This window comes from Lycorma delicatula, chromosome 3, assembly GCF_047948215.1.
Source record: "Lycorma delicatula isolate Av1 chromosome 3, ASM4794821v1, whole genome shotgun sequence".
In the NCBI taxonomy this organism is placed as follows: Eukaryota; Metazoa; Arthropoda; class Insecta; order Hemiptera; family Fulgoridae; genus Lycorma; species Lycorma delicatula.
The window spans coordinates 22,043,026-22,066,355 of NC_134457.1; the positions used below are offsets into that span (position 1 = coordinate 22,043,026).

Below are 23,330 nucleotides of genomic sequence, written 5' to 3' on the forward strand. Positions count from 1 at the left end.
ATTACATTGTATGGACTGTGAACATTTATGTAAAGAACACTCACTGGCTCTACTCACTACAACAAAGTCAGATTTTGCAATCTCACAGAAAGAGGACAGTCATTATGGACCACTATGCAAATTTTACATGTAGGATGTAAAACCCAAGGTCTCAGCACATTTGAACTTTATAAAATGTACTAATAAACAGAGAAACACTACAAAGATGATATATTATTGAACAACTTATTTTATCAGGTTTCCTGATGTTTTTATGTCAATTGCCATTAACAGCAGTAATATCAGAACTATTGAGGTGCTGTTAATTAGTTCTAAAAGGTTTTTTTGGAAGAAAGAGTTGCATTATTTTGAAAGCAAATGAATTTATATAATAATTTTAAACATAACATTTTTTTGTTAAAAAAATCTTGCACCTAAGTTATCTGGAAGAAACTTATATTACCTCAAAGCAACTGTTGCCATTAAATAATCATAAGAGTTATGCAGTTAATTGTGTATAAAATATATTTAAAAAAATACGTATGTGGTGTGTATGTATGAGATCTGTAAATAAAGTAATAAGACTAGTTTTTTTTTTTTGGCAGCCAAAGTGGTGACATTGTAAAGTTACTAGTAAATATACGGTTATATGAACAGCTGATTTATATTAGGTATTAATATTTTTAGTCTATTGTTGCCACGTGAAACAAACTTTTCGTGAAACAAGTTTTGGTTGTGCATTACAAAAATGATACTAATTATGAGCAACGTTGTGCAAACAAATTTTGTGTTAAAACTCATTGAGAATGCTACTGAAACTTTTGCAAAATTAAAAAGAGCATATGGAGATGACGCTCGTATCATGAACCCAAGTTTTTAGGTGGTTTAAAGCATTTTCAGATGGCCGGGAATCAGTTGTAGACGATTCGCAATCTTCTAGGGTGAATTGAAACTGATCCTGTTTTTCCAAAGAAATGTTATTACTGATGATGAATTTTGGATATTTGAGTACCACCCAGAAACAAAACGCCAGAGCAATGAGTGGCATACTTCAAACTCACCACATTCCAAAAAAGCAAAAATGAGCAAATCAAAACCATGCTAATTTTTTTTTCGATAGTAATGGCATTGTCTGTTAGGAATTTTTGCCTACAGGACAGACTATAAATCAATATGTTTACCAAGACATTCTTGAAAGACTGCAGAAAAGAGTTGCCCGCGTGAGATCAGCCATCAAAGACAAGTGAATGCTGCATCATGACAATGCACATTGTCACACTGCACTCTCAATTAATGAGTTTTTAGCAAAACTGCAGTCCCCCAACTACCTTATTCACCTGTCTTGAGTCCCTGCACCATTTTCCTGTCCCCAACTTTATAAAAACACCTCAAAGGACGCTTTGGAACTGTAAAAAACGTAAAAAAAAATGTGTAACCGACCATCTGACGGACATTCTAGTTTCTGAGTTCCAACACTGCTTTGAAGAGTGGGAAAACCATTTGAAGCGTTGCATAGCTTTCAAAGGGAACTATTTTGAAGGTGAACAAATTTTTTTGAACCAGTCTTATTACTTTATTTACAGACCTTGTATGTATGTATACAAATCAAATTATGAACCCCTCTTCAACTGAAAGTAGAATTCTATGGTAATTAATAATGTTTAATGCATTTTAGTAACACAGAGTGTGGGTGGGGCTACCCACATCATTCTTCGAGGCTAATGAGAATATTGATAAAAATCTTTTACTGTGATATACATCCAGATACTAATATCTGGCCAGTAAATATTTAATGATTACAAGAATAACAAAAATTAACCACGGGAAATCTATTCTCAATATTTTTCCAACCTTACAGTAGATTATTTAGTAACCTATTGTAAAAGTGTCAGCATTTTAATTTTACTGATATCTTCCTTAAAGAATCATACTAAACCTTACATTATTTTATTATTATTATTAAAATAAGATTTTGCTGCTGTTTAAGGTTGATAAATTTTTCTAAAAATAATTTTTGTTGCAGTTGTGCAACTTAATTATTAGCTCTATACACACACACATGCACATACAATTGCAAATTGCTTTTCTTTCAAACTTCCAGGTTCCTATCTTTCAGTATACTCAGGCTTTATAAAGGAAAAATCCCCACACAGTGAAATGTGGAAGTGTTCAGTTGGAAAGTTAATGTAGTAAAATTGTTATGATTCATCGCATGTCAGGTTGTAAGTTGCTGATCTGTATTTGTATATAACTATTGCACGTTAGAAATAGGTTATAACTATTGCACGTTAGAAATAGGTTTTAATGCTACCTTGATCTTGTAGAAAAAGTAAAGCAGCATGTGTATTTTTTGGTACTGTTTAAAAGTTACATTGAATTTGTTTTAAATCTTAAGATTTTTAACAGTACATGAATATTTTTTTTGTTAAAATTATGTTAGTAAGTTAAGTTGGTTCTGGGCAAGATCTACTTCATCAATTTCCTCCTTGCATGGGCTGATAATTTGCTTCCTGTACTTTTGCCACCCCCTCCCCTTTTGTTAGTCTGTTTTGGGTAGATGTATCCTGTTTCTTTGGTACGTTTAGTATTCATGGCAGGTAGCTTACAAAAAAATTATGCAAATTTATCAATGTATTGTAAGCGCTTGGTAAAATTCATTATTAATCCATGTTTATGAACTTGGTAGTCATTAGCCACAACTGTATTATAATAAAAAAAAACTTAAATGTAACAGAATTTAATAATAATTGCATTATTAAACAAATTGACTATTTGTTAATCCACTATTAACAATTGCCAGCAATTTTATTTTGTTATCGACTCATTTTAAATGTTTCAATTATTAGATACATTTGAGCAGTCACTGTAATGAAATTATATTTTGTAGTAGCAGGTATTAAAATATTAAAAATAAGCAACTCTTTAGAATTTTCATTTCATTTTTATTCATTAATTACACTTATTCCTTTAATATAATATATTAAATTAATATGTATCAAACTAAAACACATTATGTAATAATAATTAATATACTATTTTAATGCAGGGTTAGTTAATAATAAATTCATTACAGTAATGAAATAATTAAGTTTCTAGATCTTTGGTTCCATTAATGCCTCGGTTATATGCAAGTGGATATAAAAAATATTAATTTTTCAACTGGTATAAACCGATTTTTAATTCCTATTGCCTACACATAAAATTTTAATTTCATAAAAATTAAAATATTAAATTAAATGAGGTAACATTTAATAAAAGCAATTGAAGATTTAAAACAGTGCAATTTGTTTTAAAATATGCTTACTGCTACTAGGATTTACAAAGCTAACTAAATATGTAACCAGAAACAAATAAAATTTTTGCTTGTGTTATTAATCAATCATTATATTACAGAACCATTACTATATTTCTAGCGATCGTTTGCTAATTTAATTAGTATGTTTTTATAAAATTAGCAGCAGTTTTGTTTCAGCTACATTTAAATTCTGCAAGTTGTCCAAGAAACAATTTTCTGTGATTACTAATAAATATTAATTTCATAGATTACATGATCAGCTAACTTACTGACTTACTACAAACATTAGATTCACATTCACAAGACTCGATATATAATCAATTTGTAACATTTAAATTTTCAGTATAATTTACATGCTAAGATGAATTACAGGATGATTTTCTGAGTATCCAATGCTACATAAATTTTGAGCTGGTGTTTAGTATATGTATTTTTGTAAAAAAAAAAACTGATGTCAATGATTAGCATTCAAGCAATTAATGCATTCTGTATCCTTTTTAGGCTTGATGAATAACATAAGAATAAATTCAATAATATGTGTATAGTTTTCAGGTGTCACAAGGCTAACTATTTATTTGAAACAAACATAGAAAGATTTAAAAAAAGACAATCCGCATTTATGGGATAAAAGTAAGATTTTATTGCGACTCCAGTGCAGAAACATCAAATAAAACATCCAGTTTTAAAATTAATGGTTGTGAGACAATTCTTTTGTTATGTTATTACTTGTGATAAATTAGTAAAATTTACATAATTGCAAATAGTATAATTACTAATATATTTTCTATATATGGATGGAAATTTCACCTTGTTTTATTTAAGTGATTACAGAAACAGGTATATTTAAATATTACTGAAACCGTTGTCATTAAATCCTTATTTCACATTCTTCTATTTTTAAAATGCTATTCCTTAAGATGTTCCAGGTATTTTAGTTCAATTAGATTGTAAACAAACAGTTATCTCATTTATAATCTAAAATAATAAAAAATACAGCTAAATTAAAAAGTTTAATTTATTAAGAGCCTTATGGAATTCATTCTTATAAAAAAATTAAAAGTATTTTCTTTCAATATATTGTAAAAGATATATTTTTTGTACAAGTTGTAATTTTTTAAAAAATATTTTAAATAATAGCATTAACATTATAAATAATAATTAATGTTATAATATATTTATTTTCAGTATTTTATATTCATAATAATAGCACCATTGTTATTTTTTCAATACCTATAATTCCTGAAATTTTTTTATTGTTTCTTTAGAATGAATCTTCATAGCAGTGGACTTAAATTAAAAAAAATATCCCCTCCATTAAAAAAATATCACAACCTGTAATTGTTACACATTATGCACTATAATCTTTTGGGGCTTCTTAAAACTAAATATACAACCAATATATGGTTGTTATTAACTAGTTACATATCTTTCACAGATACCGTACTTTTTGTTCCTATGCTGAGAAGTTTTGAAGACTAATGGAGGACCTTTTTGCAGATGCAGAACAATTAATTGATTAAAGGTTGAGGTATTTTTATTTTCAGTTTTATATCTATATATAAAATAATTTCCTTCTAAGTTTTCATTTAGCTTCCCTAATCCAAATTATAATAATTTTTTATAAAAATATAATTTAGAAAAGTAATTTTATTCTAGAAAATTAAAGAAACTCATCTCTGTCATAACTACTAGTATATTATTTAACAAAAAAGGAAATCAAATACAGATTAAAAGGTTTAACAGAAATAATATAAAATAATATCTACTATACTACTTATTTGCTATATTATTTCTGGAATACAGAAAAAATTATATACAAACTTGGGTTATAAAAATTAAGTAATATAAAAATTTACGTTTAATATTAAATTGATAAAACCACTGCAAATATTTAATATAACTTAACTGAGTTTTTTCAAAAGTTATTTAGTGACAAACGAAAAAGATAGTGACAGTTTTATTTATAAGTATATAGAATCTGGTAAGCTACTTTTAATTTTAGAATATACACATTACATAAAATACTGGTATCTAATATTTACTATTTTTCATATATCTACATGTAGAGAAAAAGAAACTCTTTACTAACTAACCCTGGGCTACGTTTTAATCTAATTAAATGACTGTAGAAAAAATAATCTTAGGAAACCATGACAATTATTACAAGAAGCAAAGTAAAAAAAATTGTTTTCTTTAGCACAAATGTAAGTTATATGTTCTATGTCAGAAAACAAATCACTGATACAAAACACATAAAAAGCTTTATATAAATCTTATTATTACAGTAATTTTCATACATTATTAATATATCATGATTAAAATGAAAATAACTAAAAACAAACTAAACATTAGCTTCATCACGTAAATTTTAAGTGACACAAATTTCAATTACATTATTAGCTATATGTAATCTATTTACTAATAATAAAAAAATATAAAATAAATAAAATTAAATAACATTGTATACGATATATAAATTCACTTTAAAAAATGAGATAAATAACAGTTTACACATCTCTTCCATATCATTATTTACAGTATATTTTTTCACAGTCTTACGACACATGGTTTAGAAATAAACATACAGTTATAAGAAATATGTAGTATAATTTAATTTTACCTATAAAATTTCTTTCCGATTAAACAAAGGTTGGAAATTTTACTTTGTATTTCACATAATACAGATTTTAATAAAATGTGAATTAATTAAAGAATATTATTTTCAACTGTTCAAATTATAATTTGTAAGAGATTTAAGAGTTATGTACTAGCGTTATTATACAATAAATTAAATAAAAAACTTTTAATTATAAGTAAAGAATTTATCAACAATGAGTCATGCTTTATGTCACACTAATACGATGTCCATTGGAAAAATATAAAACTGACATAACATTTTCCTCTAAAACTTGCTGTACAATAAAATATAATACCGTTTATTGAAGAAAATTGTATCATATACAATTTATTAATAAAATTTATATAGAAAAAATAGTTTTTAATAGAATTATTTAAATATACTTGAAACATTTCAATATATACTAAAGAAAAACATAAAAATTCATAAATTAAAATCATTTTTATGTAAACAAATCCATCCATCATTGTACAAGACACACCACTTATAGGTTTAAGGCGGTGCTTATCATTTAATTAATAGGAAAAATAAAATAAAAATACATGAGACCAGAATATTCATATTTAGCAGCAGCCTCCTCCTTGCATTGAGCCCTGACTGCCTGAAGGAAGACTTGGATTGCTGGGTGAATGCTGCGGCCCTATCTTGATTCCATTTGCCTGAAAATATTACAGAAATCATTAAAAGGTTTTATCTTACATAATAAAAATTATCTAGTTATAGCTAAGCTTCGCTAGTTTGTTTCACTGGTAATGTACAATTTAACCCACATGAACTTGTAAAAAAATAATTCAAAACAGTGTGTGTAGTAGTCATAATTGTGTTAGCATTTTTGAAGTAATTTTTTTTAAGTTGCATCAAACAAGGATCTTTTTTTTTTAAGTTATCAATTATTGTTATGGTTTGATACCATTCTCAATTACTTATTTTTGAATCTTAACATTATTTCTATATACTATGTTCTTTCTCAATTATCGATTTTATAAATTCCAATATTTATCTACAACTTTTACCTCTCTTACCACCAATTACCACCAGACTATGTTATTGCAACAAGATTCTGGTACAGACTTATCTCCTTTCCCTGAGACCTCTTTATTTTGTACTTTACTAACAAAACTAATTTTCAATAACCTGTAACAAACATTTTAAAGGCCTCTATTTTTCCTATCAGTCATGTTCAGTTACTGTAAAGCATTGCACCCCTTTTTTAATTCATAGATAATTATTTAATCTGAATTCTATTCTGCATGAAAGAAAGCTTGTCTTGCTTGTGTCAGTCTGTTTTGGATCTATTATATTTTTCAATACTTTGCAATTTTACTGTTTTAATACAACTCTGCAGCTTCTGGTGTATCATAATCTCCTATTTTAATATTAAATCCCTCAACATGCTTGTTATTGTCAAACATTTCATTCGATTGTTCTCATTTTTGGTTTCTACGAAAAGGACAATATCATCGGTGAATCTTAAAATTTTTATTTTTCTCCTTGAATAGTTCGTTCTCAAATTTGTCTTTCAATTTCTACATAGTCTCTTCTTTATACAGATTGAAAATTAATATTGGCAGGCTACATATCCTTTTCTCGCTCCTTCCTGAATCTGAAGATTTTGCCTATGGACATTAACAAATACTTCAGGGTTGAATTATAGGTTTTTATAGTAAGCTGAGAATCAAACTACCAGGACCTTTGGTGTAGCAGGCAGCATGCTACTGCCTGTGAATACAAAGTCATCAAAATAAAATTTGTTAGAAAATTTTTAGTTACATTACATATTTTTACTATACTATTCTTCACTGCATTTTTTAACTCCAGCTGAATTTCTGTTTCTTTGTAATAGAATTTATTTTCATAGTCTTATTACAATCAATACAAACATGTTCTGACATGTTTTCTAATTTCATCCTTTCCTTGATCAACATATTGTTCTTTCTACTTTACACACAATCAGGTAGGAGATCACCACTACTTTATTACTTCCACTATCTCTCTTTAAAAAGTTCTACCCTTCAATTTTCTACCTTTAAACATTACTTAATATCTGTATACATTCTTATTTTATTTAGACTTATTAAAAAGTTTTCGTAACATATATGACATTTTCAGCTTTTTTTTTTATAAAAAATAAAATAAAATACGCAGAGACATTACTAAAATGTTGTAGACACATGATATCTTCTGTTCTGTTCAGTCTTTTGGTAGTTTTCTCATTAAAAATGACATTTCTTTTTTACAAAAAAGCTAGCAAAACCTAGTTTAATCATTCTTACATGCATATATGTGTTAAGTTACAGTATTACTTTAATAAACAAATAAAATAAACGTATCCTTATTTTATTTGATGTAATTATTAACAGAAGATACTCAAAAACCATTTACAAAAAAATAAAATTCATATGTTGATTAATAAACAATCACTATCAATACTTATTGTTTAGCACAGCTCTTTCTTTTGTGTGTTTTTTATGTAATGTTTTGAAAAAAGCAAAAAATATATCGGTAATTGAAATTACACAAGTAAGTATATAGTACTAAGTTAATAAAAATACACTTGTATTTAAAAATAAATTCAAGTTTACAAACATGCCCTTTATCAAAAATATCCATAAAACTATTTTAGGAACTTGTCCTAAACATTTAGTCATTACTAAATTCACAACCATACTCCTGATGAAAATTTCTTCACTGATATAACCCCATGGTTAATGATGCATTAACCAACAATTTTAAGCTTTCTGATTTCTATAAGATATTTATAAAAAATCTAGAAGACCTTTCAGTTACTATTCTTTATTGTTTAAGCAGCTTATCTTAGTTTTGTTTATTATTTAATATTTGTATTTATACATTTATAATCAAAGTAATGTATCTGTCAAATATAGGAAGTTATTGTTTGTCTTACTGTGTGTATCCTTATGCAATAAAAAAAACAAACTGGAATGTGAATTTGAATAAGTCTTAGTTAATAAGATCAAGTATGCTGATTTCTTCTACTGTAATTGATTCATACATCCTAATACTTAATTTTTTTTTTAAGCTAAGGTGTTTTTGTCAAAAGGCAGAAGAGGGAAAATAGAAAAATTCCTTAATGACTTCTAAACAGATTTCACTTACAATATCTAAAAAAATATCTTTATATAAACAATTCAATCATTAAGTTCTTACAAAAGAGTAAAGGAAAACATGTGTAACCTTTACATGCCTATTTATATTACATACATTTACATTTATTTAAATTTTCTTTACATACCTCATGTAATCATTAACATTTATTATTGGAAATAAATATTACTTATTACAAGATAAACATTTTGGAATCAATTAAGCAGTGGGTTTATTAAACACAATCTGGTATACCTATAGAGCATACTAAAGATAAAATAAGAAATGCTGATGTTTGTAACAACTTTAGAGGTTGTATGTATAAAAATCTTCGAGCATAAGAAAACAAGATGAATTCAACAACAAAACACATTTCAAATAGGCCTTTTAAAAAAAAAAGTTAATAGAAATAAACAACTGTTCAAAAATTTGAACAGTAAATTTAATTTTATCCGTAAAATTATAACGCTAATAAAAAAAAACAAAACAATGTACCTCGTTATTGATGTCAAACACACCCTCCTGAATTTTCTCATATATTTCTTTAGCTGTATTGATAAATGCTTCTTCAACATTAGCAGCCGTTTTTGCTGATGTCTCCATAAAGATGAGACCATGTTCTCTGGCAAATGCTTCTCCTTCTTCCTTTTTAACTTCTCGTTTTGAATCCAAATCGCTGAAAATATAGAAAAAATATAGTAAATCTTTATGCAAACAGAGTAAAAAATGATACTGGCTACTGGAAAGCTGCACAAACCTGCTTTAGGGTAAAGCTATTTAATATGAGTTGTTTACATTACAGGTATCGGCTGGTGCGAGCAGGATATTCAAAATAAGTTATGATTTTCTTATTCATTCCAAACTAATGAAATAAAACTTCTGTTCTGCATTTTTTCATTAAATCATATAATATATCATATTTATCACAATGTGACCAATATTGTTTTTTAACCTTTTCAGATCATGTAGCCTTGGAACTGGTTATGTAAGGCGTCAGTTTTATAACGCTGTTACAAAATCATTTTATATGGTCTCTAAGTCAGTTATTTTGTTTTATATTCACAAAGGAATCAGTTTTATTACACAATTTGAACGACATTTATACAATTTATGTTTTATTTAGACTAGAAAGAATATGACCATCTTTTTCTCAGAAATGTGCTTGTGTGTGTATGTGTGTGTGTGACTTGTGTATTATAATTGCTATGAGGATTACGGATTTATTTATTATTTACAAAAATGGCTTATCTTACTAGCAACAAATCGATGTATTGAAACACATAATAAATTATGATATACGGCACACAAAAAAAAAAAGGAATTTGTGGTCATAAATACGTCACTTCTACTTGAGCTCTATAATATATTTTCTGACAAAAGATATTGGTAAACATGTAACACATATCGATTTGTAATGAATAAGAGTATACATGGTTTTTTGTCAATCTGAATAGTTGAGTGGTGGGAATTTTTATAAAACGTCGTTTTCTGAATCTACTTTCACTTATACTAACGTATGTTACTAATCTGTGATTTATGACACGGGTTTTTCATCATATTTTGCCCAATTTTCAACCGATTTGCTTGAAAGTATTATTTTTAAAACCAGCAAACTATGTTTCATAAACACAAAGCAAAAAAAAAATTTCGCTAATAAAAAACGCGGTAGAAATGTGCAAAAAAATTCTGCAATTAAATTATCGTAATTTTTGTACTGTTTCAATTTTTTTGTTGTTACAGGCATAATAAATATCTAATCGTAATGGTTTTTTTGTCAGAATCTGTTAAATCTCTTTAATATACTGTAATTTTTTGAAATGTTTTTCACAAGAGGGTAGCATAAGACAATGATGGGAGGCAATCAGATACCAACATATTTTCGCGGAGCGCTAATCAACCACGGATCATTGTGATGGGAAAAGGTTAAAATTATGTTCTTCCAGGTAATTGTACTGTATATTATACACTGCGACTCCACGTGCAACATATAATCTTGGTTAGGTGATATGCACAGTTTACATTAGTCCAATACAATACATATTTGTATGCAAGGTTACATTTTGTTTTGTTGCAACTGTGTTTTTTTGTTAAGTTTCTTCATTCATTACATCTTTCTACTGTAGTTTCTTTTACATTCAACATACTGTTCTTCTTATTAAAAATGAATAAAAGAAATCAATTTACAATTTAAGAGAAAGCTAAAAAATATTAGGCAACTTGAGTTAAGGGAAATAAGAAAAAACTATTTGTAATGATCATAAATTAACATGTTTATGATCAATATTGATTTATAAAAATTATGAAAAAATACAAAAACAGTTCAACAAAAAGATTTGATGGCTAAAAGAATGAGAACAACTGGACACAAAGATTTAGAAGAGTGATTGCTCAAATGATTTAAAGACGTAATTAAATTTATTTAAATTCCTTGAATTCAGCTTTATACAACTAAATTGAAAGACAAGCATAAAGCAGTAATTCAGTTAATGCTCTTAGCAGATGTAGCAATGTTGAATCTTTACCTTAAAACCAAGGCTCCACTGGTGCCAAAATGCATGGAACACAATTCCGGTATGCTTTTTGGAAGAAATAAAAAGTTGTTTTTCACATAACATTTTTTTATTTAGTCTGGCCTACGCTTTATTTTAACATAAATATTCAATGTGATCTTAACGAACGATATTTTCACCTCCTTAAATGGTTGCGATTAAGGATAAAAATATAATAAAAATGACTTACTGTTGCCTAAACAGATCAATCTATTAGAACAAGAAAATCAGTTGGACCCTTCCAGATTGTTGCTACTGATTTCCACTGTAATTATTTCCCTTCAAATTATATATTGCTATATATAAAAATATTTATACCTAAATTATGAAACATAAAAGATTATAATGATGCAATTATGACAGAATAAATAGTCCCTAATATTACTAAAAGTAGCTTACAGTGAACTAACTTCAATAAACACTTTTATTTTCAAAGGAGAAGAAACTGGTTCTATGTAAATGGTTTATTTGAAAAATTATTACAAATGTTAATACTTCTAAATACTTGTAAAAATTTAAGAAAAAAATTTATTGTTAGCTTTAAAACAAAAATTTTCAAATTCAAAAATGCCCAGCATTTATTTTTAATAATTATTTTTTTGTACTATTACCACTGGTAGAAAAAATAAACCATCCGAATGGTTTTTTCAGATTTTTAGACAAAGTACTAAGTGGACACAATTTAAAAAATTAAGTTTTTTGATCTTGCGCTTAGATATCTCAAGTATATATCTGTTTTTTTATACATATAATGTGCACACTACATTTTAAATCTGACTGAACACTTTTCAAAAAAATAACAATTTCTGATGTTAATGAGTGAATTTATTTGAAACATAAAAATTTAAAAATCACAATATCTTTTGTAAATACAGTGAAACTTCCATTAACAAACACTTCCCAATAATGGACTCCTCTTCATACTGAACACTTTTAGAATCCCTAGCAGTTTTATAGTGGTATTAGTGAATAAAATACTTCTCAATAACGGATCTTCTAAATAATGGATACTGACAATTAATTTACCTATCTATAAAAACTGTTCAATCAGTTCTGAAAAACAAATAGCAGGAATAAAAATAGTAATAATTTTCCTTGTTTTAGTTTATACTTAGTGCAACCAATTTGTTTACCTGTTATGAATTGCATCACTTTCTGCCTAGGCGTTGATGTTATGATTTCAATCAGTTCATCATCCAGCGTGATTCGTTATCAGTTACTGTACAAGTATATATTGTACAATGAACACATGTAATATTTTTGTTACAGTATAGTACTGTATTTTTTCTTATAGTACATTTTCTACATGTAAGTTTACTGTACTGTGTATTTTATACAACCATTGTTACTGCAACTTAAAATATCTCAAATTTGTGAATGCTTGACATTAAAAGAAAGGGATAGCTAAATTGCTAAAGAACTTTGTTATGATGAGTTTATCTAACCAACTCACTGATGCTTTAAATTCCAAATCAGAGTTAACGTTTTATATAAAAATGTTTGTGGTGATGCTGGTGCTGTAGATGAGAATTTGATATCTGAGCAGAAGGAAATTCTCTATTATTATTTAATTTTATTCTCTTATTTTATTAGCCAATTACAGTAGTACTGTGTTTTTTTTTTGTTCAAATTTGAACTTAAGAAGATAGTGTTTTACTTTCAGAAAAACAATAAAAAAAACTTTAATTTACAAAGTCATATTAATTAGCAACTAATTTTTCTCTTTTTAATCTTAATTTATAAAAAATAAATACACAATACTGTTCTATTCAAAGTGTTTTTTTCTTACAATAACCGAACATAATGCTATATTCACATTTTTCTGAATAGCAGACGCCTCTAAATAATGGACAATTATTGTTCCTGAGCTGTGTCCAATATTGGAAAGTTTTAATGTTAAAAGCAAATGTATGGCAAGTAAAATTTCAATTTTTGGAAGAAGTGGATTGGTAACAATTTTTGAACGTTAATCTGAGTGTCTCCACTATGTTTCAATTGAAATCTAATTTGTACTTTTTTTTAACGTATTATTACTTACTTTATTTTAGAGGATTTTTTAAGTCTGTTAAATTTAATTTATTTTATTTTATTTTAAGTTTTATTATTTTCTTTTAACTCTAAAATAAGGGAAGGCCTTCAAAAACTGCAAACCTGAGGAAAAAACAATTCATATGAAATGCAAAGATTAGAGAAATCTGTGACTTAACAAACTAAGAAAAGAAATTGCAAAGAATGTAATAAAGCATTTCACAACATAAAAATTTTGTTCAAAATATCTTCCACATTACAGGAAAGAAATTTACTATACAATTGCAAGAGCAATATCCTTTAAGCAGAAAATTATTGATATCAGAACATATGATGCAAGCCTTTTGCATATATTTAAAAAAAAGAAACAGAATTGAAAACTTTTTTTTAATTCTATTAAAGTTTCACTAATATGAACATGACATTGTAAACAAGGTGATGATTTTATTTCAGCTATCTGGATCATACAGCAGCTTTACATGTCTGTATGATGTGCTGCTACTTGCAGAGTGATTTTATTTAGGAGTCATTCAATTTACTACTACATAATAAAAACTTCAATATTTTAGATGCTACGATTCAGTCAAATTAAATCAAACAAAATATTTTGTACAGCGGTAGAATTTAATTATACTTTTTACTTAATGAAAAACCATTTATTATTTTCATACATATTTAGAAGATAAATTATTATCTTAATTGAAATACTATAAATTAGCTAAAGTTCAAGACAAAATAATAATAATGACAAACCTCTTATTTCCAATAAGCATGATGACCATGTTTGAATTGGAATGTTGTCGAGCATCTTCAAGCCATGTAGTCAAATGATTGAACGTGTCACGACGAGTAATATCATATACAAGTAAAGCACCTGCTGCTCCTCTGTAATATGAACGTGTGATTGACCTGAAAGCCTCCTGACCAGCAGTATCCCATATTTGCAATTTTATTGATTTTCCATCAATTGTTATCATACGAGCTCCAAACTCAACACCTGAATCACATACATAAAACAATAAATCACAAATAAGTACTTTAATTAAAGCAGTTAAAAAATGTCACATTTACACAAAATATAATGTTTATTTTGAAAAAAATTATTTTAATTAGTAAAAGACATTTCTACAACTTTTATTTACTGTATAAATTACATTTCTAGAAGACTTCGGGTTTTAAATCCCATTTTAACAGGTTAATGCATCATGTTCCAGTTGTTTTACTTAACTACCAGCTGGGAAATGTAAACAAAGAGATTTGGAACTATTCCTGTAAGAATTCATAACGAAAAAAATATGGTAAACATGGGCTTCAAGTTACTTATATATTTATGAGGTATCATAATGATAATACTTATAGTCGAGATGAAATGATTCCTACAGAATAGCCTTTCTTAAGCTACGACTCCTATAAAAAAAAAAAGAAGTTTAGAGTGAACTGGTTTCTTTTTTCAAGTTAATAGTTACACATCAGCTAGCAAGCCCATCAAAATACAGCTTTCAACTGGATGAGTGACCATTACTATTCTCAGAGAAAATTATTCTGTCTAGTTGCCTCTTGTACCTCAGATGTTTTGCATACACACAAATATAAGAAAGATACCATGAAGCAACAACAAATTAAGTTACACTTAATTCAATAAAATGGTTCAACCCATTAAAAAAAATCAAATTACTAATATTTAATTTTGCTCATAAAATTTTGTAAAAAAAAAAAAAAAAAAATATTTGCGGCTGGCAGTCAAAATGTTTAAAGCAGCAACTATAAGAATATAAGAAATGTCCTCATGTAATAAAAATGCAAAATAAAAACTAGCCAAACATTGCTGCAATAATAAAACAGGCAGGCTGTAGTAAAAATGATTGTTTTGTGTTTTAATAATATAATTATGATATAATTAAATACAATAAATGCACATTAGCATGTTGCTTCTGTATGCATAAATAAATGATTGTCCAAGCCCTACAAATACAACTTGCATTACGATACACTGCTTCTACTTCATAAGGGAAGTATTTTATGCAATTACACTGCTATTGTTCTTTCACTACAATGGCTTTAGAACCCTGTTAAGCGACGACTCTTTATAAAATGAATCAAGGTGTTATGAAACGGGGATTTTTCTTTGAATTTGAATTTATACAGGGTGAACAACATAAAATCAAACCATAATGTAGCCGCTGCAGAATTGGTAGGTTAAGTTGGAATGAAATTTTATGAATGATATGGATAAATTAAATAAGAAAAACATAAAATGTGATTTAAATGTTGCATTTATTTACTTTATTGCTGCAAAATATGTTCAAAATGACCACCTGAGGCATCAATGCACAGTCTGATGCAAAAGTTGTCAATTGTGTTGATTTCTTGTTGAATGTTCACCTTCAGTTCATCAATATTTTTGGGATTAGATGCATACACTCTCTCCTATAAATAGGCCCAAAGGAAAAAACTGCAATTAGAAAACTCTGGAGAATGTGGAGGCCATCATCCTCTGCTGACAGCTCGTTCATTTGTAAAAACTGTGTGAACATGATTTAGTAAAACGTTTGATGTGTGACATGTTGCTCTGTCTTGATGGAAGAAGCTGTATTCTTTTTCATTATCAGTTAATTGTGTACAGATTTCTTCAAAAATTGTGAAGTAAACTTGTGTATTGACAGTCTGGTCAAAAAACATTGGTCCCAATATACAATTACCAGAAACCCCAAACCAAATGTCAATTTTCTCATCATGAAGTGGATGCTTGAATATCTCATGACGATTCCTCACCATCCAATACCTGGTGTTCTATGAATTAACATGGGCTGGATAAATGAAGCCATGCCTTGTCTGACATGAAATACGACATCGGGTCTATCTGTCCAGCAATAATGTTTTTGAGAAGCCAGTAGCAATAATCAAGGCATTTCGATTTGTCTGTCTCCTTCAGTTGTTGCACAGCTGTAATGCAGTATGTTTTCAATTTTAATTCATGAAGAATTTTATAACAAGATGTGTATTTAACACCAGCTTGTTGGGATAACTTGGGTAGTGATTTTTTTGAACTGGCAGTAATTCTCCTTTCAATATTGGCAATGGTTTGTGGAGTCCTAACGGAAGGTTGCCTACTTCGTTTTGAATTTGAAACCGAACCTGTTGTACACCATTTTTTAACTAAATCGTGTATGCTATTCTTCATTGGGATACAGATATTTGGAAATTTTTCTACGAATACTGACGTGATTTTTCAAACAATCTAGAACAAATATAGTTATCCTTTCCTGGATTGGATAAGGCATTTTACACAAGCACAACTGCACTCACAATATTGCACTGCAACTGCATCGACATGTAACCACCTGACAAATGGCAGCAACAATCAGTAGTAACATATACATCCACTAGTCATGCTAGTTGTGTGAGAGTCTTTTATAAATAGTTTTGTGTAGCGGTTTCATTATGGGTTCAGTTTTCTGTTGCTCACCCTGTATTTTCTTAATTTATTAATTTTAAATTATTTATTTATAGTTTATCTTTTATTTATAACATGACATACCTACTGCAAAACTAAAAAAATCTGTAATATATAAGGATCTATATATAAAATAAAACATTAACTAATAACAGTATGAGCCGAGTAAATATTTATAAAAGCAATCAGAAAAGTAAATGATCTGTTTGCACACTTAATTACTCCATAGTAATCAAAAAGTAAATTAAAAACACGTAATTATCTAAATTTAAGTATGCTAAAACATTAAAAAAATCAAGTAACAAATTGGAGTCTCTTTTTGAATAATTTACTGTTGATGGTTTTGAGAAAATATTACCCAAAAATGAAATGAGAATTAAATACTAGCTAAAAATGTTGGATTACAGCCTGCTCCATTAAGTGTCACTTTATATAAAAATTCTGAAAAAATTACTATTTTATCCAATGAGAAAAGGCTTAAAAATTTATAATTCTTTCAATGAAACTATCCATATGTATGTTCCAGAAACCACAACCTTTTGGAAATTGTAATTTTTTAAACATAAGATTGTTTTCTGTATGAACTACACATTGAACTATGTAATGTATCAGTGAAGTTGTTTCACACCTAACAGTTGGTTGATAAAATCTCCCATAAAAGAATTTTTGAGGTCATGCAAGAAAGATACCATTGGCGGTTTGGCTAATTGGTTAAAGCAGGAGTTTGTAATTTAAAGCATTTATTAGGGGAAAAAATTATAATTTTTTTTAATTTTGTGTAATTTAGAGATGCTAAAATTATCAGTAAAAATTTAGTTTTGTTCACAATTTCAATTTCACTTTATTGAGTAAAACACAGTTTAATATAATGAAGTCTGATTTCCTCCGAGATTAAAATAGCTTATTCCAGGAATAGAAATTTGTATAAAAAAAATGATTACCTTTTGTTAGAATTATTAAAATTTTTTCAAAATCATATAATGTCTTTTTAGAGTGGTAACCTTGTGTAACAATGAATAACAGCGGTTGTGCCTATTTTGAAATATACAGAGAGATTCCAACTATGAGAAAATGGGTGGAATGCAGCTGGTCTTTACAATAGTGACCAAGTACATTTATATTAGTAATGTTCAAATGGAGCCAAATTGGTAGCTATTACTAACGACTAAAATGCACTGCTGCCAATCAAAAGATGTAATTTCTGTAATGAACACCATAGTACTGTAGTATATCACACAATTTTATAATTCATCCATCCCATTCACATTGCAAATACACAAAATTGGGATTTGGGCACTGTAACTTTAGCGATTAGGTTAGGTAACAAACAAAGGTATTTGTACAGTATTTGAGTAGCTAGTTTTTCTATAAGTTATTTACAGCTTTAGACTCAGCTAGATTTAGCAGTCTGTGTACAAACAGAAGATATTTTGAATTTATGTAGTATAAAAAATGTTAATTTTTATTTAATTTCTATGAAATAGAACTCCTACTCAAGAAAAGGACAGGACCAGATGCTTTTGCCAGACAGCTCCTGACTGCTGCTATATTTTTTCACCACATCAACTTCAGTGCTATTCTGAGGAAGAAAATCATTTTTTTTTTGTTCTGGAAAGATTAAATTTAAAGATTTAAAATTTAGAATACATTTTTCAATTTAATTCAACTAAGTAATCGTAATAAAATAATTATTGTAATGGCTAGAAAATAGCAGTTTCAAAAATTTTCTTAAATCAATAGCAATGATGTGAATATGGTTAAACACAAACCCATGTAATTTCTAGAAAGATTTATTTAATATTTATTCAGACAGAGCAGGATACAACATTTAGCTACATAACATAAGCTGGACCTACAAATATAAAAATTTTCTAAATTTTTGTAAATTGCCATGATCATTACATAAAACAGCATTTTAGATGTACAACAAAACTTCTGAATATCAACATTTTTTTCAAGATGAATCAGAATTTTTTCCCTTGATAATGATACTGTAAGAAGTGATTTAAAAGAAAGTTGAGAAAAAATTATATTCAAGGTCATTATGATAGTTTGCATGCTCACACTGCTTGAAACTCAGCTCTAGGTATTTGTAGTACACGCAAAATAAAATACAGATTTTTTATACCACAAAAACCTTGCTATTTTTGCATTATTCTTGAACGGTTTTAGTTTATTTGAAGAAAACTTGCAGGAATTTCTGAAAATTATCCATAAAAATTACTACAATTTCTATGTTCCATAACTTTGTTATTATATAGAACAAATTAGTCTTTATGTAAATTCAAGAACATCTGTTAATCAGTCAAATAAAAAAAAAATTTATGATTAGTTTCTGTATGGAATCTTTAAAAAATGGATAGTCATTTCAATTCTTTGTAAAGATAGGACATTTTTTGAATATAAATTCAATTAACAATAGAATGAAAAAGGAGTTGTGAATAATACAAATTCCGGTACTTACGTATTAACGCCACTGCAGCTACAGCTTTATTTAAAAACAACGTAGTCAATCAGATTTCGGTGGAAAATGAACAGTCTCTTTATTAATTTTAATAAATGGTTATTTATATTTATTTATTTTATAAACATAATTTAACCAAACTTAACCTACACTCGCTTCGCTCGCTAACCTTGACTAATTAACACCGTAATTTTTTGAGTATTTATTTAATAAATTCAGTAATTATTGCAATTATTTATTATTTAAATAATCAAAACACTCCTGTTAATTAGTCAAGGTTAGCGGGTGTGGGTTAAGTTTGCTTAAATTATATTTATAAAATAAATAAATATAAATAACCATTTATTAAAATTAATAAAGAGACTGTTTTGAATCTATGTTAAACTCTATATCGGCCCATTTTACACTGAAATCCGATTGACTACTTTGTTTTTAAATAAAGCTGTAGCTGTAGCTGTGGTGGCATTAATACGTAAGTACCCAAATTCTATTAAAACTGCTGGTAATCTTGGCTTTCCGACAAGAAATGAATACAGTCACTTCATTACTCTACAGCAAAACAAATATACCATTCAGGAACAATGACTGCATTATATTCCACATTTGCACAAAGTGACTACTCTTTCCTACTACATGGCAGGTGTTTTAACTATTTTTAATATAAATTCTATCCTTCACAACTGTTTAAATTTAGCAAGTACTATAATTGTATTGGTAAAACATACAGTGATCTTCAAAGATATTAAGTAGGTAGCATTAATTAGAAACTGGACTTCTAAATATTTAATAATCTGCAGAAAATATCTATTATACCTAAAATTGTTTCTTTTTTCCATAAATCAAGTATTCTGCACATCAAATTTTTTTGTGGGCCAACTGAATTCAATATATGCAGATATGAATGGTAAATTCTACATACTCTTCATTAATATATACATATATGTAGTTAAAGTTAGGAGAGTAATACTAATATTTAAAATTAAATAAAACATCACATTAAAGAATGATATAAATAACCAAACTGGTGAACTAATGCAATTATATAAATAGTTTGTAAAAACAATATATCTTCACTTATCAACAATTTTTTTTAATGTATTATCCAAGCACTTTCAGAGTAATTTCTCCATTATGAGGGATTATTTAAAACTATGAATTTGTAACTGTTCATATAACTTATTTTAATTATTGATGACTGACTATTATGAAAATAGGAATTTTAATTATAATATACATATAACATTATATGCACAGATACAAATTCATAGTTTTAAATAATCCCTGATGATGGAGAAATGACTGAAAGGGCTTGGATAATACGTTAAAAAAAAAATAGTTTAAGTGGAAATGTATTGTTTAAACAAATTATATCAATACCAACAGTCCCAAATGTTAAGAAAATTATATATATATATATATATATATATATATATATATATATATAGTGTACACTGGTCTAACAAAAAATGTTTATATAAATGTCTACAAATAATTTACTGGTATGATTAAAAAATACCAGCTTAGTTTGATTTAATCTCTATAAATTATAATTCAATATCACAATCATGTTTTAATGGTAAGCTACAATTAATTCTTTCTGAAATATTATTAGTTTTGTATTGTTTGCAAAATTCTTAGAACACTACTGATAAGAATAACAAATCATAAACTGGTTTTTTTCTTATAAAAACATAAAATTGATAAACACAAATGAAAAATAAAACATAATGAATTAAATTTTAACGGTATGTATATTTTTATTATTAAAATAAACATAAATTATGGTATTCAGAAAATCGAAAATTATAAAAATACATTTTATGACTTTAAAAAAAATAAGGTTAGCTAAAAAAAAAAAAAACCATCTATTAATATAATATATTATAAAGCTAAAAAACTAATATAAAATTTAACATATCAGTAGTCATATAATGTTAGTGAAAGAAAACACCACTCTTATTATCAATTATGGATTTTCCACAAATAAAATGCATAAAACCATATCCTTTAGTATCATGTAATTTTATAAAATCATTATCAGATGTTTACAGTTAACAAGCTCTAGATATTTATTTTTTGTAAACAGGTTTTTAGTATTCTTTCTTTTCAAATTTATGTTCTAAAAATATATTAATTTTCATTTTTATCAACCATCATGAACAAAATTAGCGGTTAAGTAACCGCTAATTTGATTTTTAGATTTTATGTAAGTACATAAAATCTAAAAATCTAACATAACTGTATGTATGTAGTGCAGTCAGTTAATAACGGTTCAAATTAGAGAACAATGCTTCTTTAGACAGTTTATTCAACAATAAAAATTTGAGATATATTTATGAGCTTTATGCCAAATATCCTATAAGTCGCAAAAAAAAAAAATATTTGCTCTATTTACAATGTATGATCTACTAGCATACTTGTTTACTTATTTGCTATATAACAGATAACTGTAAAGTAAATACTTAAATATAACTATTGATAAGTAACTGATAGTACTGTGTATATACAAGTACTTTTACTACTACAATAATTTTTTCTTTGTTTACTCACCTATTGTCAAGTCATGTACAGGCTGAAATCTTTTGTCTGTAAATTGAAGGAGTAGACAAGATTTACCCACACCTAAAAAAAATGTTAAATTTCTTATAATAAAAGTATTTACAATAATATTTTCATATTATATTTCATCAGCTAAAACAAACAGTCAAAAATGTTTAATACTAATTAAATGAAACCCGCTCCATACCAATTTGCCGATATATTTTATTAATTAAGTGATTCTATTAATCCATATGGTGATGTAAAACAGCTAGATTTACAAACAATGTATTAACAAGAAAAAATTAAAAATTTCATCACGTTGTTTAAAGCGCCTAAAAGATAATTCTATCAAAATGTAATTTACGGTAAGTAGGAATAGTTTGTAATATAGTTAAAACAGACATACTAACCTGTATCGCCAATAATAATATACTTAAATAAATAGGCATAAGACATAATGAAATTAAATTCTAAAGCTCAACTACAGCTAGAATAACTAAAATACGTTATCAGTTCGAATATAAAGGGCACACTAAATGATATTTATGTCTAGCAAGATAGTCGTAGTTGTCACTCAATAGCAGCTGTTTTTGACGTAAGTTTTCTGTTCAGTTAGCTTTTGGTACCTCTTAAAATTCATATACTAGTATTCATGTACTCCATTTAAATAAACTATATTAGAGACACATAAAATTTATTTATTTAATTAGAAATTATAACGTTCTATTTTATTTTTGCGCAGTTATAAAACCTTGCATAATAAATATGCCAATTAATATGATCAGCTGAGTTTGGTTTGGCATTGAAATTATGATTGTATCCTAAAATGGCGTGTTACGTTGAGAATAAGTGTGTTATAACTTCTGGGTGATGCGATATTTGAATTTTGTATGATTTTTCTTAGTGTTGCACACCATTAGGATTAAAAACTTTCAAGTTAAAAGTGCGTACATGTTATTTATATACACCCGTTTGTATGACAGGTAATGGTTTTGTATTAACGATTAACTGTTAACGGCTACTGTCGGTTTATTTTAGGCGTGACATGTATTTATTTTGTTGACGAGACAGGTTAACTTGTTTGTTATTGAAATCTTATGTACCGTTGAAATTAAACTCCTAAGCATGGATTTGTAAAATAATTAAGAAAGAGGGAAAGGGGCAACGAATTTGTAGCAATAATTAATAGTGTTCGACTGCGAGGGTTACAATAATCGTTCAGAATTAGTCTATTTTAAAATTCTCATTATATTGATGTTTTCTTATTTAGATATCAT

General features: G+C 27.3%; 2 protein-coding genes across 4 annotated transcripts in view; one reads left to right on the forward strand and one right to left on the reverse strand.

Moving 5' to 3' along the window:
* Positions 1-2,900: 2,900 nt before the first annotated feature.
* Positions 2,901-22,601, reverse strand: Rab2 (RAS oncogene family member Rab2). The gene is made up of 5 exons (XM_075359527.1): positions 22,464-22,601; positions 22,063-22,134; positions 14,348-14,591; positions 9,513-9,693; positions 2,901-6,571 (listed from the first exon to the last, which is right to left on the reverse strand). Exons 1-5 carry the CDS (start codon positions 22,507-22,509, stop codon positions 6,476-6,478), a joined length of 639 nt encoding a protein of 212 aa, XP_075215642.1. The 5' UTR covers positions 22,510-22,601; the 3' UTR covers positions 2,901-6,475.
* The window catches only part of LOC142321443 (uncharacterized), a 33,784-nt gene continuing 32,981 nt past the window's right edge, over positions 22,528-23,330 (forward strand). Inside the window, exon 1 of one of the 3 annotated variants that reach the window (XM_075359526.1) lies at positions 22,528-22,648. The gene's annotated coding sequence lies outside the window, so the exon portion shown is untranslated. Of the gene's footprint in view, positions 22,649-22,845; positions 23,037-23,330 lie in introns of those variants that run through there. The other 2 variants (XM_075359525.1, XM_075359524.1) reach the window with 2 other exon arrangements.

Bases quoted from the DNA above. Each gene is read 5' to 3' on its own strand.
- Rab2 (XM_075359527.1), bottom strand. From the start codon at position 22,509: ATGTCTTATGCCTATTTATTTAAGTATATTATTATTGGCGATACAG. The intron at 9,694-14,347 runs GTTTGTCATTAT...CTATATTTTCAG, and splicing joins ATGCTTATTGGAAATAAGAG to CGATTTGGATTCAAAACGAG. The intron at 6,572-9,512 runs GTACATTGTTTT...TAATATTTTCAG, and splicing joins TGTTTGACATCAATAACGAG to GCAAATGGAATCAAGATAGG.